General features: G+C 37.4%; 1 protein-coding gene across 5 annotated transcripts in view; it reads right to left on the bottom strand.

Moving 5' to 3' along the window:
* Positions 1 to 646: 646 nt before the first annotated feature.
* Positions 647 to 20,829, bottom strand: part of LOC149409788 (calcium-dependent secretion activator-like) — a 53,918-nt gene continuing 33,735 nt past the window's right edge. For all 5 annotated transcript variants that reach the window (XM_089649343.1, XM_089649342.1, XM_089649338.1 and 2 more), the window contains 9 exons: positions 20,383 to 20,539; positions 18,784 to 18,958; positions 16,553 to 16,687; positions 13,810 to 13,968; positions 11,873 to 11,953; positions 9,767 to 9,901; positions 8,412 to 8,545; positions 4,290 to 4,392; positions 647 to 3,663 (listed from right to left, as the gene is read on the bottom strand). In XM_089649343.1, coding sequence (XP_089505469.1) covers positions 3,592 to 3,663; positions 4,290 to 4,392; positions 8,412 to 8,545; positions 9,767 to 9,901; positions 11,873 to 11,953; positions 13,810 to 13,968; positions 16,553 to 16,687; positions 18,784 to 18,958; positions 20,383 to 20,539 — 1,151 coding nt within the window. In that variant the 3' untranslated portion in view covers positions 647 to 3,591. The remainder of the gene's footprint in view (positions 3,664 to 4,289; positions 4,393 to 8,411; positions 8,546 to 9,766; positions 9,902 to 11,872; positions 11,954 to 13,809; positions 13,969 to 16,552; positions 16,688 to 18,783; positions 18,959 to 20,382; positions 20,540 to 20,829) is intronic.

Below are 20,829 nucleotides of genomic sequence, written 5' to 3'. Positions count from 1 at the left end.
GTGGGACTAAGACATCTCCAATTGGATAAGGTAAGGAGAGCAAGAAGAGGAAAGTTAAGAAGTACCTGGCTGTTAAGATTTGGTCACCAAACATGGCAAAAGTAATTTCAAGAATTGATTTTTAATGGTGATCTCTCATTGGGGCGTTACTAAGAGAATCTGACAATCTGTAGGAATTTTCTGACACTGTAAACCAATCAGACAGTTTTTACAACTCCGTTAAGACGTCATCTTTGGGGTTGCTGTGTGAAGGTATTGGTACTAGGTTAAGTTGGGAAAGTTTAGGTTAGGTTGGAACTCCTTTCAAAGGCTTATACTTTTACTCATACTTTATGGTGTAAATATTACACAGCGCATTAGGTTAGAATAGTAAAAATCTTGACTCATTAAAACAGCCTTAAGCTGGGCTTAAAGCCGGCGTAACCATACCAACACTGAACCAGCGTGTAAGAATTTAATGAGTAAGAGAGTTAGTTAACCTGCTGGGCAAATAACACAACTATCTACTAAATATAGAAAATGATTCCAGTACCATAATCGCAGTTGAAACACAACTTTTCTACATAGAAATACTTAAAAACTGCAGAAAATATTATCTATTAGTTTTCTACTGAGTTTAACGCGGCTGTTCAAAAAGATAACCATCATGTAAAACAATGATGAAAGTAAAAAAAAATAATTATCATCTTTTTTTCAGAATTTATAAACCTCCTACTATCATCGTTTTAAGCAGAAAATATTTCTTGTGCAATGATGGAGGATTAGCAGACGAATTGAACCCATGACCCGCAGTGGGAAGTAAGTACCTAACGTATTTATTAACTTCTCAAATGTCAAAAGTACCCATTGAATACAAAAAAATTTGCATCCGTAATCTGACATTAACACATTTTAATCATTGAAGAATAAGATAATGCTAAAACATGAAACAGAACAGGACACAAAATAAAAAGGTGACGTTTGCAAGTGGGAATCGAACCCAGGTTCTCTGTCTTAACGAAACAACATCTCTATCCACTCGGCAATTGTGACCTAATTATTTTTTGTAATTTTTTTCAATCTCATATTTGAAACTCAGAATTAACAATATTATCTTCAACTAATTTTATTTAACTACATTATTTTCGTCCGATTTTTACCCTCGGCACATTACGTTGCAAAGACTAAACAATCGATTATTCTAGTCAAAGTTGTGATTCGTAACAGATTATTAAGTTTTTTATACGTTTTTGTCGCAATTAATAGAACCTTCGCTAAATGCAGGTACAGCTAGCAAGTCTTCTATTGGATTGCCAAACAAAGCTTATCGTAGGTTGTATTCCACTCCCCGAGAGCCAACGTTATATATGTATATATATCATATAAATGTTTGAACATCGTCCATAAGCTTGAGTAAGATATATAATATAATATATTTGTCTTTAGCAACTACGTTAATAAGTGTAACGAAGGTTTTTAGTAAGAGAGAAAAAGTAAGTTAGGAATTAAGAAGTTTTCGAATAATATCCCTTCAGTGTTAAGTGTTTTATTCATTTTTGTTTTAGTAATATATAAAGTTCGCTTGCTGGTGCCGAAGCGCTATCGATGATTACGTGTCGCCTTTCCTATATTATTGTTTGTGGTTATATTTTGCGTTAGTTAATTTGCAATTTGTATCTATAATAAAAATTATGGAAGCATTTGTGGTACAAATTTTCAGAGTCGTTGAAAAATTGGAATATATTTTATCGAGAACATATTATATTTTATTTTTACCGTCTAAATTTCTCACTTTGTATTCGGGGAGAGTTATAATGAATTATTTGCGTGTTGAATACTAGACAGTTGCAATAATTATTGTGATCTATTATATATATTTATTACTCGTCGCCGAAATGTACGACTACTCCTTCGGTGCCGGAGCGGAATGATTTTCATATAAATAGTTTATTATAGATGTAGATATACTATACATAACTTTCCACAATATTAATCTTCAATTAACTCCTCGTGCTAATTTGTTCAGTTTTTTTAACAAACAGCTATTATCCGTAGAGTTAATTCGGAACAGCTCATATGGTCTGATAGAAATCGTTGTTTTCCTTACCGTCATAGTTAGAAATATGAACTAAACAGTGTTAGAACAAAAAAAAAACACCAAGTTTACATTAAAATATAGAAGTTAACGACAGAATAATTAAAATGTGTAAATCAACGAAACCGAATGTTTCGACCGTAATTTGAAAAAAAATTTAAGAAACTTTGTGAATTTTTTTAAAATTATTTTTATATGAAGAGACAAAAAAGTGAGGTGTCAGTAATGTTTATAATACATTTGTCAAATAAAATGTGTTTTTTTTGTTGTTTTCTTTATCAGTAATTTTATTAGTTTTGACAAAAAAATTTAAGGTGAGCCATTTTTAGAACTTTTATGTTTGATTTGAAAAAATTATGTTTATTTTTAACAATAAAATTTGAAGACATGTAACAGTTTTTGGATACGTTTAGAAATGGTCCATTTATTTGGATTTTATCGAGAAGCGTAAATACACACAAATTGTCAGACTTTCTGACAGCATCTTTATGAAATGTAACGGTCAATTTACCAGACGCCTGAAGGGTTAAATATTATAAACATCAGACATGGAATGAAAAACTATTTCATATGAATATCATTCCGCTATGGCATTGAAAATATATTTTCATACAAAGATTTTTAATTTGACAACTTCACAGAATAAAGGATCAAAATTTATGATTAGCTATGGAGAAAAAATTTGCCAGAAATATGATTATATTCTTAATTATCATTATTAATTAATTAACATGTTTAAGTTCACTCGTTTGAACCACAAATACTTCCAATAATAAATTGTTAGTCGTGAAATTAACTTTCCCGTTGGAATTCTTTTCACGCTCAACTGAACACTGCTGCTACCAACTCTCGCTTCCTTACACAACTAATTCATAATATATTTAAGCCAAGGATTGTGTTACACTAGGATAACGATAAACCAGGCAGAAGCACGCAATTCTTCATTAATAAATGTACATCGTGGATCTTGATCCACGTACAAATGACTGACCCCTTTCATCACCGCTTACGCAATATTAAAATATATCAACAAATACTTAAGATATCACTTGTTACAGCTGCGTTTGGCCCTCAGTGCTAAGATCATGTTGCAGCATCTCAGAGACATCATCGCAACATCTCCGAGTCTGAATTACAACATAGAAATGTTGAAGAAACGTTTTTATTCACAACAGACCAAAATAAAGTTGATCGAAATCAACTGTAAAGAAATTGTGTCATCCAGGTGATGCACAGTCATATTTTTTTGTTATTTTTCTACCAAAGTTAAGTGTTTGAGATGTAATTTATACATTTCTTTGTGTTTTTACTGTAAAATAGGGCCAAACACAGTGACATCTATTGCTCCTCCAACAAACATGTATATTTCAAGTCTCCTAAATATAAGGTCAACACATCGACAACGGCATCCGACAGATTGCGTGGCCAACGTAGCTGCTTCTCTCTTCAATGGAGCTGGCGGACAGTGGAACATTGGCGACCAGATCAGATCAGCAAACCGGCAAGGGGCTCGACAGCTAGAACCAGCTTGACGCACCTCCCAGCTTCGTCGACAGCTCGCCGATGCCTCGACCAAACATGTTGCCAACCTGAAAATTAAAATGGAGACAACTTGTAAATACCCACTCTCACTTTGATTGTCCTTTTATCACTAACCTAGGTAAGTAAATATTTCACCGAAACCTTATCAGGGTTCAATTTGATCGCTGAATTGCTGATCTTGTCGTGTGTGGAACAATGGTTGTTTTTCAATTGCTTCGCACCCAGTATCTTTGGATACTGCGAACGGGCGTTTCAATGGGAATAAAGTTGGTTGTTTATAGGTGAAAAAAATATATAATAAGCAGTAATTTTTGATTGAGGTACTAGTACATATTGAATCATTTGGTGGGTTGGAAATAAGCCGACATAGCTCAGTGGTTCAGAGCACCTGACCGGACATCAGAAGGTGCGGGTTCAATTCCCCTTGGCGGCATTTATTTTTACTCGGGAGATATTTTCAATTTGTATTGATATTTCACTCGACTAATTATTGCTTGTAAAACTGTTCATTTAGCTATATTTTTTGTTAGTTAAATAAAATTGTCATTTAGTTAGGGTGTAAAATAATCAATGGAAGAATTTGATAGGTAATTAATCAATATTCCGCCAATATTTTTTGTAATTCAAAATTTCGCTAAGCGGGCAATCGTTGACTATTAATTAAATGGATTACCTTTCCCACGACCGCAGTGACGTTCCCCAGCTTGCCCTCCTCGGCCAGAGACTCCAGTCTTGATTTACCCTTCGCCCCGTCATCAGAACCGTCTTCCCCACCACTGTCAAATACAAATAATTATTGCAGTCACACATCTTTAATAATCAAATACAAATATTAGAGACATCATACACTGTAGACATGTTGTTAAATCTTAAAAGCGGCAAGGGAAACTTACTCTAATTGTCGTACATGTCGAAATGTTATATATATTCTCATTGTAGCGATTCTCAAGTGTGCTCATCGTTGTTTACTGGGAAGTAAATTATGAAACATTTATAAAAGTGTCTTAACTAAATACGTAAACAAAATATTCGACTCTGAAAATAGAAGAAATTTACTTTGCCGAATTTGGACTCCTATGTAAAAATGTCTATTCATTCAAAAGCAGATTTTACTTTTAAGAACTAAATGGTTATATTATAATGCGAGATGCCTATATACTGTCAGATTGATTTATTGGCGAATCACAGTCAGCTTTCCCTTCTGCGTTCCCCAACTGTTGATTTTACCCCTCACCTTTAAGTTCTAGTCTATTAATATTCATATGTCTGTGCACTAACCCCACACAAGAGGCCCTGAGAAAAATAATTCCTCTCAGGCCTGTGCTGTCTTTTGGGATATCTTGTGTGTGTTGAGGATGACGTGAGGAAGTTCTGGGAAGGTAAAACGTATGAAGGGTGGGAATCTAGGGATCAGTATGTCCAGGACATATGAATAAATCCCTTCCACTGCAGCGCAAGTCGATGGGTCGAGAGACCAGTTGGAAATTTCAAAGTGTCTCCCCAAACTAGTTTCTCTCGGTCTGCTGATGGGAGGCGCATCCTGAACACACTTCGACCGATGAACCCGGGCACCCCTGCTAAATCACCAAATATAGTGAACCACTTGTGGTGACCTATGGCGGAGGTGTTTTTTTATTTAATAAATAGTTCCCGGGTCAAATAATCTTTGCATCGGTTACATGATAACTCAACGCAATGAAAATTCAACACACCTCTAAAAAGCGATATAAAGTCATTAAAAGGGATGAAAAATCTAACCTACGTAACCTATTTTTTGTTTCATCACTTTTCATGATTTTATATAACTTTTTAAAGGTGTGTACCCCACAAGGGAGGAATGAGACACGGTTCCAGGCCCTACCTACAAACAGGAACTAATCTGGTTCACAGATGGGTCCAAGATGGAGGAGGGAACAGGGGCCGGGGTCTGTTTATAAGGTTCCAAGAGGGAACTTAGTATACCTCTAGGAACACATTGTACTGTATTTCAAGCTGAGATGGAGGCCATCTTAGCTTGTGCACAGGAGAACATATGAACAAAGATACAGGAATAAGAACATAGGCATATGCTCTGATAGCCAGGCAGCCCTAATGGCACTGGGAAGTAACCGATGTGACTCCAGACTGGTGATGGAATGCAGGACCATTCTTGAAGAACTGGCTACCATCGATAAAATAACCAGGAGATAAAGGAATTGAGGGCAATGAGCGGGCTGATGGACTAGCAAGGAAAGGGGCGAAAGCACCACTTGCGGGATCCAAGCAGGCCGTAGGAGTAGCAGCTTGTCACACTAAAATACATATTGAAAGGTGGGTCAAATTCCGGCACTGGGAGGAATGGGAAAGGGCACACGGAATGAGGCAATCCAAAGTACTCATAAACGGACCAGACCCAAGGCGAACCAGACAACTACTCGATATGGACAGAAACTCACTGAGGGAACTGGTAGGACTACTAACGGGACACTGCCATCTCAGGAGGCACATGCAGTTGTTGGGAGTGGAAAACACCAACAGATGCAGGAAATGTGAAGAGGATGAAGAGACTCCAATTCACCTTTTGTGCCAATATCCCGCTCTGTTGGGAACTAGGCTCAGATACCTGGGAAGACACATTGTAGAACCAGAAGACATAGCCACAAATCCAATGACAACCCTGGTGAACTTCATTAAAGGGACCGGATTACTGTTAAAGGAATGAGGTAGAATGGGAGATAGCACAATAGGCCTATGGCCTAAGTGCTCACGAGAACTACACGTAAACCGTCTCCGCTCTATATTTTCATTTTGATGAGTTATCTGGTCACCGTTTGCAATACACGGCAAACACGGCAAAAAGCCAAGGAATAACATTTAATTTGTAAATACAAGTAATACATAAAACAATTATTTTTAATGTTTCCTGAAGTTTTTCAGCGCTATTAAAGAAAGAGAGATAGAGAATGTGGCAACACACAAGTATAAGAAGGACATCCTACTGGCAGTAGGTTATTTCTTTCAGCGTTCCGCATTTGTCATAACGTAAGTAAGTAAGTGTATCTTGTCATCTCAGTCAGAACAGAAAAGTGAAACAATTTATTTGTAAATATATATATATATAACTTTTATATATAAAATATCACTAAATGGCCTAACGCTGACTTTAACTTCAGTTTATGGAGTCATATTACAAGAGAAAGCTTTAATCTCAGTTATTACAGAGTTTTCCAATAAGAGGTGTTATTTTGAATAGCCTGCTATTTCGGTAGATGTTACTTTTGAAGCTGTCATTTTTTGACATTTGACAAGTAAAAACTACGCCATTAATAAAAATGGAACGATACACGCTTCAACAACACATTGAAATTATTAAAATTCACTTGAGTGAATCAAATGCAAATCATCTTGAGTGATAAGGCCCATTTCCACCTCGGTGGCTTCGTCAACAAGCAAAATTGTCGCATCTGGGCCTCGGAAAACCCAAGAGTTATTGTTGAAAAGCCTCTCTATCCTCAACTTTTGACTGTTTGGTGCAGTTTATTGTCCGGCGGAGTCATTGGACCTTGATTTTTCGAAAATGAGGCTGGAGCAACACTTACGGTGAATGGATTGCGGTATCGAGAGATGATTAATGATTTTTTATGGCCGGAGTTGGATGGTATTGATCTGGACAACGTTTACTTTCAACAAGACGGCGCTACGTGCCACACAAGCAACGAAACCATTGATCTTTTACGATTGAATATCAAAATAACACCTCTTATTGGAAAAACCTGTACTTTAACCGGTCAGCAACGTAAGCAGATATACACGATAAAATAACGATAGCAGTCAAGTACAATAAGCGTGTTTACACGTCAACGCGTGTCTCTCCATAGAAATCGTTCTTACTCCGTTATTATTTTAGTTACATCCCTCAAACAAAAACTAAAAGGTCGATTATAGATCAAGCTACACATCACTACCAAGTTGTCTATGGAAATACAAAACAGGAATCTGCTGACAGTCGCATAATTGACACAACATTTTTACCCGCGCAAAATGTCTGCCGGTAGCGCCGCGCGCTTCACATATTAAATTTTTATAAAATATTTTTATATGAAATGATAAAAAAATGAGGTGATAAAAGTGTTTATTACACATATATACAATAGAATAAATATTTTTGTTTACATAATCTGTGATTTTAGTACCATTTTCACCTAAAAACATGACGTGAGTCATTTTTAACCTATTTTTAATGTTTGCGTTCTAAATTTTAATATTTAAAAATGCTAATATTTATTTGTAATATAATAATTTGAAAGCTTATTTTGTAACTTTTCTAAAACAGTTTTTACTATTCGGCTACGTTCAGAAATGTTTCATTTATAGAGCTTTAATTGTGAAGCGGTAATAACAAAAAGTTTTCGTAAAATGTCATTTCGTTAAAGACAGTTAAAGTGCTTACATGGCGATTTTCGGAGGGGTTAAATATAATATATGCTATTTTCAAAGATACAGTTGATTAAAACAAATCAATTTTCTCGAGCGGGATCCTTGTTTCACCCTTGTGGAGTGTGTTATCTTTGGGGATGCAGTGTTTAAGGAAAGAAAGGAGATAAACTGCTGGAAAGGAAAAATAAATGAGGGGCGGGTAGGAATCTGGGCGTCAGCTTGTCCAGGAGTGATGGAAGTATGCATCCATCCCTCCAACTTCAATGCAAGTGGATGGGTTGAGAGTCCTGTTGGAGAGGTCTAGACCTAGATAAACCTCACCCCATGAACTCGGGCATCCCTGCTAATGTTAGATGGTTAGTTAGTTGGTTAGTCTTACTCGTCCCCCCGCTGTGACATGATGAGCGAGCAGGTGGCTTCTTCGGCCTGCATGCGCGTGGACACGGTGGTGTACGATTTGATGTGCAGTTTGTCGTCTATGACACCCTGCAGCTCGAAGTCGCTGTACATTTTCTGGAAACATATTTAAAATTAGTCAAAACAGTAAGAAAGAAATGATTGTTTGCAGAAATTTTGTTGGCAGCGGTGATCTCTGGCCGAATGTTTTGAAAAAGTTTTGGGAACTCTACGGAGGAAAAAGACTGACTGACCGAATAAAATACAATATTAAGGGGGTATTTCACTATGTCGGGCTAAATATCTGATTAGCTAGCCGTTGGCTGGCTTTAAAGATCAGAATAACTTCGTTATTCAACGGCGACCGTTTCACCATTGTTTCGAGCTTCCGGATAGATAACACTCGAAATAGTCTGGCAACATCGCAAAATGTTTGCAGTTACTCCATCTACTGCAACGGCTGTCATGTTTTGCCGCAATGTCTATGGAATGCTAACGTCAACGCCAATTGACAAGTTTCCCGCCACACCGCAAAGTGTGCATTTTTTTGGTTATGTTATGTTGATTATCAGGTCATTTTAGATAGATTCGTGTCGAATTAATACATTGTTTATTATTTTGAACACAATCAAATAATTCAGGATGGATCATACAAGTATTCAAATTCATTCGAGCTCTTAAAACTCGCGGCCTTCGCATCGCCGCCCTTTCACCTGCTTTTGTAAATCAAAAACCTCGGTATCCATAATAATTTGCAACAAAATTCGAGGAATAGCGCCTAACGTGAGGTTCGAGCACTGATTAGTCAAATCGAACTTTAACCCGAGCGTTAGCGTTATTCAGATATAGTGAAAACGAAAAAAAGACTAATCCGCGGATTAGTGCTTAGTCAGAACATAATCAGAGATAGTGAAATACCCCCTAAAGGCGGTAATGAAAAATATGAAATAATAAACAAATTTAGGAATAAGTAATACAAAGTTTAACAGACTGCTTCCTACACATGATCAGTAACAAAACTACAATAAAGTATTATTTCAACAGATAACATAAGTGGTAAGTTCTTAAGGGTAAACTTAATGTACATTATAATCTACGCGTTCATTATTATAATTTAATTATTTTCCTTTAATACTTTTTGCAAGTTATGCTTTTATTCAATATGAATATGAATAAATAGTTTTGTTCGTATAAAATCTCAATTCTTTCTAGAAAGGCACAGAAATAATAATAATAAATATTGTATTTGTGTTCCGACTGGACTTAGCAAGTCGAGGAATTGAACTCACAACACCGGGAAGCGATGCCACCTCAACCACTGATGGGTTAATCTCTTACCTTCATAATAATAGAGAGACATGCGCATTGGTGCGGGTGCAAGGCAGGCCGCTCCGCTAGCCAGGTACTGATAAGATTCAGCTGCGCCGCGTACCACTGCTCAAACAGCGTCAGAATCCAAAGCTCGTCTGTTACCTGCAAAACATTACCAAATACAACATTGATCAATGTCTATTTTTACTGATAAATGGTGTGATGTACTGATTCTAAAATACAAATAATATAATACATGTATATAGATATACAAATATAGACGATGTATGAATGAGAATGAGGCAAGGAGTGTGTGCCAAGACCGAGTTGTTTGGTGATTCGTCCTCTCTGCTTACCCCTGCGGGAACGGCGTGGTGGTTAGTTAGTTACGTATATATATGTAATTAGAACAGTCCAATAATGGACAACAATATGTAATAATAAAGCAATAATCTCCTTACTGATTAAAAAATTTACACAACTAATAATCAACCATTTATGATACATTAATGGTTGTTATCAGTTGTGTAAAATTTAAAAGATGTTTGTTAGTAAGGCCTATTCAATGAAAACAAGAAATTCGGTGAAGTTTCGGGGGCTATCGCCAAATATGCACGGATTCAACTACAGTGGATTTTATTTTAGTTTACACATTTTTTAGTAGACGATGAGTGATATTGGTTTTGAATGTGGTTATTTATAATTTTGAAAAGCAATTAGATGTACTTTTTGTCAAGACGTTCATCTAGGTTTGATTGTTGCACAGAACTTGGACACAAAGCTATGTTCAAGTTGTGTTATTATTTCATCCTCGGGTGTTTCACAGTTCTTGGATAGTAAGAGAACCTGAATAGTACTTTCACTGAACTTGTATAGTAACTTTGAAATTTGGTGAATTGATAAAATTCTGTGAAATAACCCGTCCTTAATGTTTCTTATTTGAAATATTCTAGGCGTTTCTTATAGTCGGTAACCAGCGTGGACAATCCGGTTCTACGGAATAATGCCTGAGTTAGTCTCTTCAATTCGATCCTTACTTTGTGAATCTCATATGTATATTGATCATAGGCATTGACCGACAAAGTTTAGGCAAGGCACGTGGATGTTAAAAATGTCACCGAAACTGTTGGGAAGTGAGTTAGCTAAGAGCTTCACAGATGCACTCATAGAGGGCAGTGCAAAGAGCTTGCTCGGAAGTCCGCAAGATGGCAGTTAGTATTCATTGGTCACTAGGGCCAGTTAGGCTGCTTCCAGACAAACATGGTGTTTGCAGATCTCATTTAGCCAGCTCCTAGTTAGGTCGACCATCGAAGTCACTCGTAATACGCGAAGTATTGAATAAATCCCTGATTTAATATAAAGAACTTATTCTCTAAAATCTCCTTCCACGACGAGTTGAAGAACTGTTAGTGGGAACACAAGAAAAAAATTGGTCCAAAAATTGGGTTTTGAAAAAATTTGTCAAAAAGAAAGTTCATTATTTCGTAGTGCAAGTGCATGATTCCAAGAAGCATTGATTTTCACCTTTCGTTGGCCTGCGAGGAGAAAATTTGTCTCCCAAGATATTATGCTTTCAAAGTGAGGCGACGGAATTTGACGGGAAGTTTTGCAATGAAATTACTCATTGGTGGACCGAATTATTCGACCGAATTTGTAAGACAGGCCATATCTAGAGTTAATAATTGTAGTGTATAGTAACCTGTCCAAGCGTTCGGAACTGCTCGGGAACGCTGAGCATTTCCGATCGGTTTGCACGGACGGCCAGTATAGCTTGGCTCTCGCCAGACGAGAAATAACCCCACTAGCGAACAGACGTTATCATCCTATATTGTACAAGCTCGGTTGTAGTAATCATTTATCGTGAATAAATCTGTAACGAACCTTGAGAGTTTTCAATAACATAACGAGCCTTGAGCTTCATTAAAAGTCCTGGAACCAATAATAAGAAAAACTACCGACAACAGAACATAACAATAATATATCGAAGATCATAGGGAATTTGAGAGAGATAGCAGGAAATTGGCTGGAGTAGAGAAGCCTCCCAGAGACAACCAGGACTCTCCGAAGGTTATAGAATCAATGAAATTTATAAGCAATGTAAATAAACAAACAGATGTGTGTGATGATACATACCTTAGATCTAATTTGGTCCATGCAGTTTCTCATGAATGTCACATAGCCTTGTCCCATATCTTTGCCAGATCCGGAGACATTCTGAAAAGGAAGATACAAAAAAACCGCTGTGAAACGGATACAACAGATCACACAATAAATTTTTCTGGTGTATCCATCCTTGTTCTTAACAGGGATGCTTGATTTCAACACCTTAGAGACGCGCCGAAATCTCTGGGTGTATGTATACCTATCCGTTTTACGGAGACCATGAAGAAATAAATAAATAACTGATCTGAGAAGCCCTTAAGGATTAAATCAGGTAAAATAATGATTTAATGGAATAATTCATTCAAATTTTCTTCCCCTTGTGTTGAGTAGAATTAATGAATGCATCACTTCGACAATGCGCCTCCAGAGTATCTTGCACGGTCGTTTGATAAAACTGTAAATAGTGGGTACTGGGTTTTCTAGTCGGTGAGCTGCTTTATGTTCAGGGCCTGATCCGGTTGCTGTGATGTCGTATATCCAAGGAGAGAGCAGTCAGTAGTTCAAGGAAGCGCAAGGTCAGAAGTCAAAGGCGGTTGTAGTGGTTCCAGCGGGAGAAGCAGTCCAGAGTTAAGCGGTCAGAGTAGATGTCGGAAGAGAGATACTTGAGATTGCTTTTCGCGCAGTATATAAAGGGGATAGCGGGACCGTGCACAGATCGGTGTGGGCGCGTCAGGACCGTCCCAAGTTAACGAGGTGCATTTTTGTGCAGCTTCGTGTGTTTTAACGTGACTTATTGACAACTGTCAATATTAAAATTATTTATTATTCGCCTGAAACACTCATCCACATTGAAAAATCTCCTGATAAAAGATACATGACGCCAACGGGACTTGAACCCGTGTCCTTTCGGTTGTAGTAATCGAAGGGACACGGGTTCGAGTCCCGTTGGCGTCATGTATCTTTTATCAGGAGATTTTTCAATGTGGATGAGTGTTTCAGGCTAATAATTATTGCTTGTAAAATAATTGTTACCCTTTGTGCTATGCATAAAAAATCTTGTCTTAAACATTAGTTTACCAAAAAAATAATAATTAAAATTATTTGTTTAATAGTACTCTTTACGCCGCTTCATCTCATTAAAACTGCTTTTCCCTAGTATTTTAAATGTTAATAATAAATTGTACGATTTGAATCAGTGGGTCCTCAGCCCGACATTGGTGTGAGGAAATCCTTATAACTACTTAATATTAATGTTTACATATTTAAATCTCACTTTACAACATAGACGCGAGTCCAGCCTTTCAATCTGTATATTTTTATTTGGCGTAACTGCGGCTAGACTCACGCAAATCTGATATTAATTTGTGCAATTAAATGTGAATAGAAAGATATTTTACAAGCTATTTCGCGCTTTGCGGTGATTGGCTGACGGTCGCCAGTCAGTGTTTGGCCTGGCCCCGCCTGGGCAAAAGAGAGGGGATGCGACGTAAATACTGTGTCCGCAGCGCGCGCTGTACTTAGTACTCCCCGGTCGGGGAGGGGATATGATGTAAATACTAGCTTTCTTATCCTTCTATGGTCAGAAAGTTGCTTTGTGGCTTTTGGGTAGCATTGCGTTCGACACATTGTTATTGTTCCAAAGGATGACTGCAGATCTCCATCGCACAAACAACAGTTCACAACGACTAAGTGTTGTTAGTTTGTGTCAATGTGAACTGTTGTTTGTAGGTTAGCAATCTGCAGTGGTGCTCGGAAACGATGACAAGTTACGACATTATCGATACAACCGTTATCGATCGACCGTACTAGATACCCAGGCATACCTATCCTGGCCTACATCAATTACAGGCCCATTGCCTCCTAGCGCAACCTTAGCTAATCTCCCTAGCTTTGTCTGGAGTGACCTATTAGACGTCTTCCCTTGGAATAACAGCCAGTATAGCTGCAAATGAATTATTTTGACTTACCGCAATTGTTAAAATAGATCCTATAAGACTTCCTTCATCAAACCTGGCCAGTTTGGCCATCACAGCTTCTAGAACTGCGATCAATCGCTGACATAGTTGTGTGGTCATGCCAGTAATGCAGGCGTCTATCTGGGTGTCCATCTTACTGTGGTAGGAGTGCTGGGAACAGAGAAAAAAGCAAATAAGGGCTACTTTCATAGACAAACAAAACAATACATCTGCCCATGAGGGAAAAGTAGTGACATCAAACCTAAGAATCACTAAGGGGGTATTTCACTATGTCGGGCTAAATATCTGACTAGCTAGCCGTTGGCTGGCTTTAAAGATCAGAATAACTTCGTTATTCAACAGCGACCGTTTCACCATTGTTTCCGAGCTTCCGGATAGGTAACACTCGAAATAGTCTGGCAACATCGCAAAATGTTTGCAGTTACTCCATCTACTGCCACGGCTGCCATGCGTCACAGTCCGCACACCGCAAAGTGTGCATTTTTTTGGTTATGTTATGTTGATTATCAGGTCATTTTAGATAGATTCGTGTCAAATTAATACATTGTTTCTTATTTTGAACACAATCAAATAATTCAGGATGGATCATACAAGCATTCAAATTCATTCAACAAAATTCGACTCACTTCTCCGCTGTCAAACTCGGAATGTTTTGACGCCATCTTTGATTCGAGGAATAGCGCCTAACGTGAGGTTCGAGCACTGATTAGTCAAATCGAATTTTAACCCGAGCGTTAGCGTTATTCAGATATAGTGAAAACGAAAAAATGACTAATCCGCGGATTAGTGCTTAGTCAGAACATAATCAGAGATAGTGAAATACCCCCTTAACCTGGTAAGTGCAGAAATCTGGCGATTACTTTGTGTGTTGGTTGGGGTAGCGCAATCTCCTGTCGAATTACAACGATAACGCCTTTCTCTGCCCCAAGTTATGGTGACGCAATTACAGCGTCATCGCACACGGGTAAACAAAAGAAAACTTGGGGCTTGTTTCGAATATTTTGTTAAAAACCCTTAGAACTCTTTACTGCTCCTTGGTTCGCCCCCATCTTTAATATGCTTGTGTTATATGGTCTCCTTTTTATGCTATCCATATTGGTCATATTGAGTCCGTTCAACATTGGTTCTTAAAAGGGATTGCTAGGAGGCCAGGATAAGAAAGAGGCAATTACTCGTATTATGAAATTGAACAAATTCTAAACCTTTCTTCTTTAGAAGACCGTCGGAAAAAATCTGATCTCATTTGTTTCTTTGAAATTATCAACAATATTATTGACTCACCTACACTACTAGACTCAGAAATAAAGAACTGCTCTTCCTCAATCAACACTCGACTAATTATGCTTATAATTCACAATTGTCCAGAATATGTAGAATGGTCAACTCACCTCAAGACCTTGATTTTTTTCGTATAAGTCAGAATGTTTTTTGTCGCTCACTATGCAATTGAGGATATTTTGTATCACTTAATTTTTACTTGACTTGACACTTCTATTTTCTTATGTTTTCCCTGTTTGTCTCTGATGTTATATACTCTTGCATTGTACATTGTCCCAAATCTCGTGTCGCTTTGTAATATATTGGACGTAAGTCCGTTAATTAATTAATAAATAAATAGATATTTAGTTAGACACTTTTACAAATTCTTTATAATTTATTCATGTCACTCAATTTTGCGTCGCTATGCAACCCGATTTGTGTAGTTAGTTCAGTCTAAAATGAATATTCAAACCTTTACCTTACATTAGCAAACTTTACTTTTCTGCAGAGGGTTTGGTTATTTCAATGTGCCGGTCAAATTGCAACTTGCTTGATATTGTAATTTATTAAAAGCATTCTCGAACCATCCTGGAGCCAAAAAAGATGATCACGTGGTTTGCCCCAAGCTCGTTGAAATTATACCCAGATTTTACGTTAGGGCAAGTCTACTTTTAACTAACTCAACCCCAACACTCAATACTTTTCAAGATTTTTTAACTTCTTTAGACTAAACTCTCCTAAAAGTATTGGTAGACACATGGCTACACAAGATAGCATGCATTGCACAAGTAAAATTATAGATGCTCCTGATGGGCAAATGTTTCAAAAAGTCTATGTAAACACAATGTAAAAAACGCGTTTTCGCATCTGACAGCGCTTTAAAAAAAAATGTCATATCATATTTTCAGACTGGTTCAAGTGTCAGGGCTCCACGGAACCCCGAGTGAATCTGGCTTTCAATAAACTGGGCGTCTCGTATATGGCTAGCAGATTCTTCAATAGTGACCAGCTGCTAACCTCAATCTCAAGTACGTTCTACTATTGAATTTGGGGACAACCTCTTGGCTGGAGCACCGAAATACTAAACGAAATACGATTCTGTGCAAAGGATCCCTCCTTCCCGGGTTCGTCTGATTGACAATCCGTTGTTAACAGACCAATTGCCATCCATGCAGGCATGCTGAGTCTGTTTTACAGTCTGTATTTCGGTGGAGCCTGCTTGAGTGAGCATTGATCCCCTGTGCACCGCGACAGACACAAGCGGAACAACAGTTTACAGTTGATATTGGCTTCATGTTGGCCTCGTTTTTGTGTAAGTTGGCTCGTATGTGGAACAAATCCCCTTAGTCTACAGTCCCTACCTCAATCGCTCCCCAACTGAGTGGCAATATCGTTTCTCTGTCTTTACACTGTACAGACAGAGGCGGGTAACTACCATTTTATTAATAACATTAATGTATGATGGATAGCTTACCACGTCTACGCCATCCACCGTGCACAGCTTAAAGGCTTGGTTCTTAGCGTCTAGTATAACATTCACCATGGCGCATACTTCAGAAGGCAGGATGTAGTCAGTCGATATGAACGTCACACTCTTCTTCAGGCAAGACTGCAAAAATACACACAAATCAGGTATTCGTAACAATATTATGTACATGCAATCGGTTGCATGGTGGTATATAACCAGGGTTAGTAAATTCTGCAGGGATTGCGGGATAGAATTAGGAAATCCTGTGGGATTTGCAGTATTATTATTATTAAGGGGTATTAAATTGAAATAATACCAACAAGAATTTTTTTAAAATTATTTGTATTATTAATTAAATTTAAAATAGGCTTTTCGTATCAATTATCTTTGGAACCATATATATTATAAAAATTTATTGAAAAGGAATTATAATAACTACTTGAAGAAGACATTGATTAAAAAAATATATATATAATAGTCACCGACAGGATTCTCCATCTTTGAGCTATACAGGGTGTATCGGCACGTACCCGACAAACTTTAACCAGCTATTCCTTAGCATATTTGGAGTAAAAAATCTTATGTGCACTTTGCTGTCCGGTAACGTTTTTTTTTAATAAAAAAATTATTATTCATATTTTCACCACATGTCACCACTGTTTTATCCTTTGTCAAAGTTTGAAAACCCATCTGGCAAATATTTTATTCAAATTCCGTTGAATAATGCACGTGTGTACCTATATTGGCGCACTTTTAGAATCACAACGAAATGGCACGGCACCATTTGTCTCATTTTTAACTATTATTATTTAGTGTGTGCGAAAGAGCGAAGACGCTTTTCGACATACTTGCTTATAACAGCTGTTGAACACGAAAAGCAAAGCCAATGACAGTGATGTAGTGTGGAAATTTTTTTGTTTTTAATTGAAAAAAAAATGCTACCGGACAGCAAAGTGCCCATAATATTTTTTACTCCAAATGTGCTAAGGAATAGCTGGTTAAAGTTTGTCAGGTTAGTGCCGATACACCCTGTATAAATGGAGTTTACGTTCCTTGAAAAATCAGTGTAAAATATTGTTTTCGCGCGGGAAGTAGGAAGGGGGTGTGGCGGCTGTCAATGTTGCCTGAATCCTTCCGACCGCGAACAAACTCAACGAACGGAGTCGCCGATGTCAGACCGCCCATTGCGCCATGACCCGGAACACTTGGGTTACCGGCACGCCAACTTCAAGTGCCAATTTACATGACTACTGATTATGGTAAAACCTTATTTACTAATGAAAGGTCATATCATGACTTTTTCTATTTTTTTCAGAGCGATTTGTGCAGTATCTTCTGTATAAGTAGGCATTATGCAGTGAACGTTGGAGACCCTTACCCTGCGAGCTCTTGAAACCGACTGAAGCCGATGTTATCTCTACGATGCCAATCAATCATCTTCAGTACTAATCTACATAAAAAAAAACTTGAATTTCTGAAAGTTCTTCATTGATTGCTTTGAAATTTTGACACAACATTTCATTCAAACACCAGTGTGTTATAATAATAATACTTGGATGACTTGTATAGCGCCGTTTTTGTGCAAAAACACCTCAAGGGCGCTGTGTATGGTTCCATGATAACTCAACACAGTGACAATTCAACACACTTTTAAAAAGTGATATAAAGTCATTAGAAACGATGAAAAAAATTTTTTTTTAACCTAACCTACTTAACCCAGTTAATAAAGTTTTTGTTTCATCACTTTCCATGACTTTATATAACTTTTTAAAGATGTGATGAATTATCATTGTGATGATTTATCCGGCCACCGTTATGTAGATGTCACCTGTGACAGGTATAAACATGTTATATTTTTATAATAGCGCCATCTGTTGGACAAATATGCTTTTTTTTTTTAAACTGCGACATCTGTTGGACGTAAAAGCAACACGCGCTATTGTTTCTCACAGCAATGCGTGGCGGGGTACAGCTAGTAATATTATCAAAAAATACATTGAAAATGTAATAAGTATTTTAAGAAGACTGGTAAAAATAATCACTCGTATGTGAAGGGACATTTGTAAACAAACCCCAGCAGCGAAAACTGCGCTCTCTGAATCCACCGAATTCTAATTTTTTGCAAGTCCGTGGAATCTAATATTGCTGAAATCCTGTGGGATTGCGGGATACGGGATTGCAAACCCTATATATGAGATGGTTAGTTATGGTGAACAAGCAAACAGCTAATTGTTAACCTGGAAGGCAGACTCAGTCCTCTGAACACAACTCTCCATCATATCGGTCGCCATCAGCTTAAGTCTCTGCTCCAGGTGCGTGCGGAACTCCACATCAGGCCAGTGCAGGTCTCGGATGAAGCACTGCAGCGCGTCCAGCTTCCAGAATAGCTCCTCGGAAGTCCCGCACCCGTTTCTGGAACAAATACAGTCCTATTCTGAAGAAATGAAATAGAGTAAAGTTCATACCTCTAACTCTTTAATGGGAACTTAATTCGTTTGGTAGATTTCGGCATCTTCATTTTTTCTACAAATACAAAAAAAGACTTTCAATTGTGAGTGAAAGACAGAGACAGAGATATCTTTTGGCAAATGCTACATATCTTGCAAAGAATTATTTAAAATTTATGGGGAGTGTTCATCGTAAAAATTTTAATGCGAACTGAGAGTGCGGTATTCTCTCTTTCTAACACGGTTTAAATCATATTTCTCGCCATAATACAAAATGAGATAGCATAACTTTTATGAGACCGTGTCAGGTTGGGACAAATATCTCCCAAAAAGATGGTTGCTTGGTTGTCTATAAAGAATGTCTCCCAAAATTGTGCAAGGGGTTAATATTTTCTTCAACGAATAAAAAATCCAGTGATTTTTGATTACAACATTGATAACAATGCTCTTGAGACATTAACACATATCAAAGACTTGCGCATCACTTTTCAATCAAATCTTTCATTTGTTAACAACATAACAGATTTCTCTAATAAGGGCTTAAAATGTTGGGATTTATAACTAGGCTAACCAGAAATTTAAACAATAAAGTGTATTAAATCGTTATATTTTGCATATGTAAGAAGTCAACTTGAGTACAATTCTCCTGTCTGGAACCAACATTATAATATGCATGTACAAGCTGTTGAAAGAATATAAAACAAATTCTTACGTTTTATAAATTTGAAAATGGGTATTCCAGCAATTATGTTGAACTACAACACTCTGTTAAATTATATGAATATGCTCAAATTGTCAGACAGAAGAATTTTCACTGACTTGATATTTCTATATAAAATTCTAAATGATTTAGTTGATGGTCCGGTATCGCTAAAATTGATAAGCTTTCGGATTCCACAACGTAATACTAGAAGTCAGGATTTATTTCAATGCAGAAATTCTGGGACTAACTACCATATGTATTCCATTTTGCCCAGAATACTAATAGAGGGAAACAATTATACCAAGTCAGTGGACATCTTCAATTAATGTTTAAACAAATATAAAATGTTGTTAATGAAGCAATTCAGTTATGTACAATAAATAATGTATATTTCTTAATATTCTCATGTAAAAGCCCCGAAAAAGGGCGTTAATAAATAAATAAAAACATTAAATATTGCAATTTGAGGTTTTACTCATCATGTTATTCCACTGTACAAATATTCATCCTAGACTTGTAGATAAGTCAATAGATGTCATACAGTAAATAAAAATGGATATGTTTGCAGTCAGTGGAGACCATTTGCAGAGTCCAAATCTAACCCAGGGAAGTATCGCCGTGACGATGATTGTCTTTATCAAAAGTTGTCTGTTTGTTGTTGTTACAATAGTTGTTTGTTTGCCTACCCTTTGATCTCCCAGCGCTCCTTCTCGAAGCCCTTGTGCAGACTCTGCGCGATGGAAGACTCCATGAGGTCCACGTAACGTACAACAAGCGGCGCAAACGTCTCGCGCAGGTGCTCGTGGAAGCGCCCATTCTTCAGGTTATCCGGCGCGCACAAGGCTGTGGACAGATATACGAATTATTCAACACTGAGAACGAATATCACACAGGGCTGTAACTAAACTAACTCATTATCTGTGGCACACAGGACTGTGGAGAGACAAACTCATTACACTGAAAACGAATATCACACAGGGCTGTAACTAGACTAACTCATTATCTGTGGCACACAGGGCTGTGGAGAGACAAACACATTACACTGAGAATGAATATCACACAGGGCTGTAACTAGACTAACTCATTATCTGTGGCACACAGGGCTGTGGAGAGACAAACACATTACACTGAGA

The sequence above is a fragment of the Hesperophylax consimilis genome, chromosome 29, assembly GCF_061612785.1.
Source record: "Hesperophylax consimilis isolate HC1 chromosome 29, BYU_Hcon_1.0, whole genome shotgun sequence".
Taxonomy (NCBI): Eukaryota; Metazoa; Arthropoda; class Insecta; order Trichoptera; family Limnephilidae; genus Hesperophylax; species Hesperophylax consimilis.
Note: the sequence above shows the minus strand (reverse complement) of the source record. Positions and strands in the feature narration are given on the sequence as shown.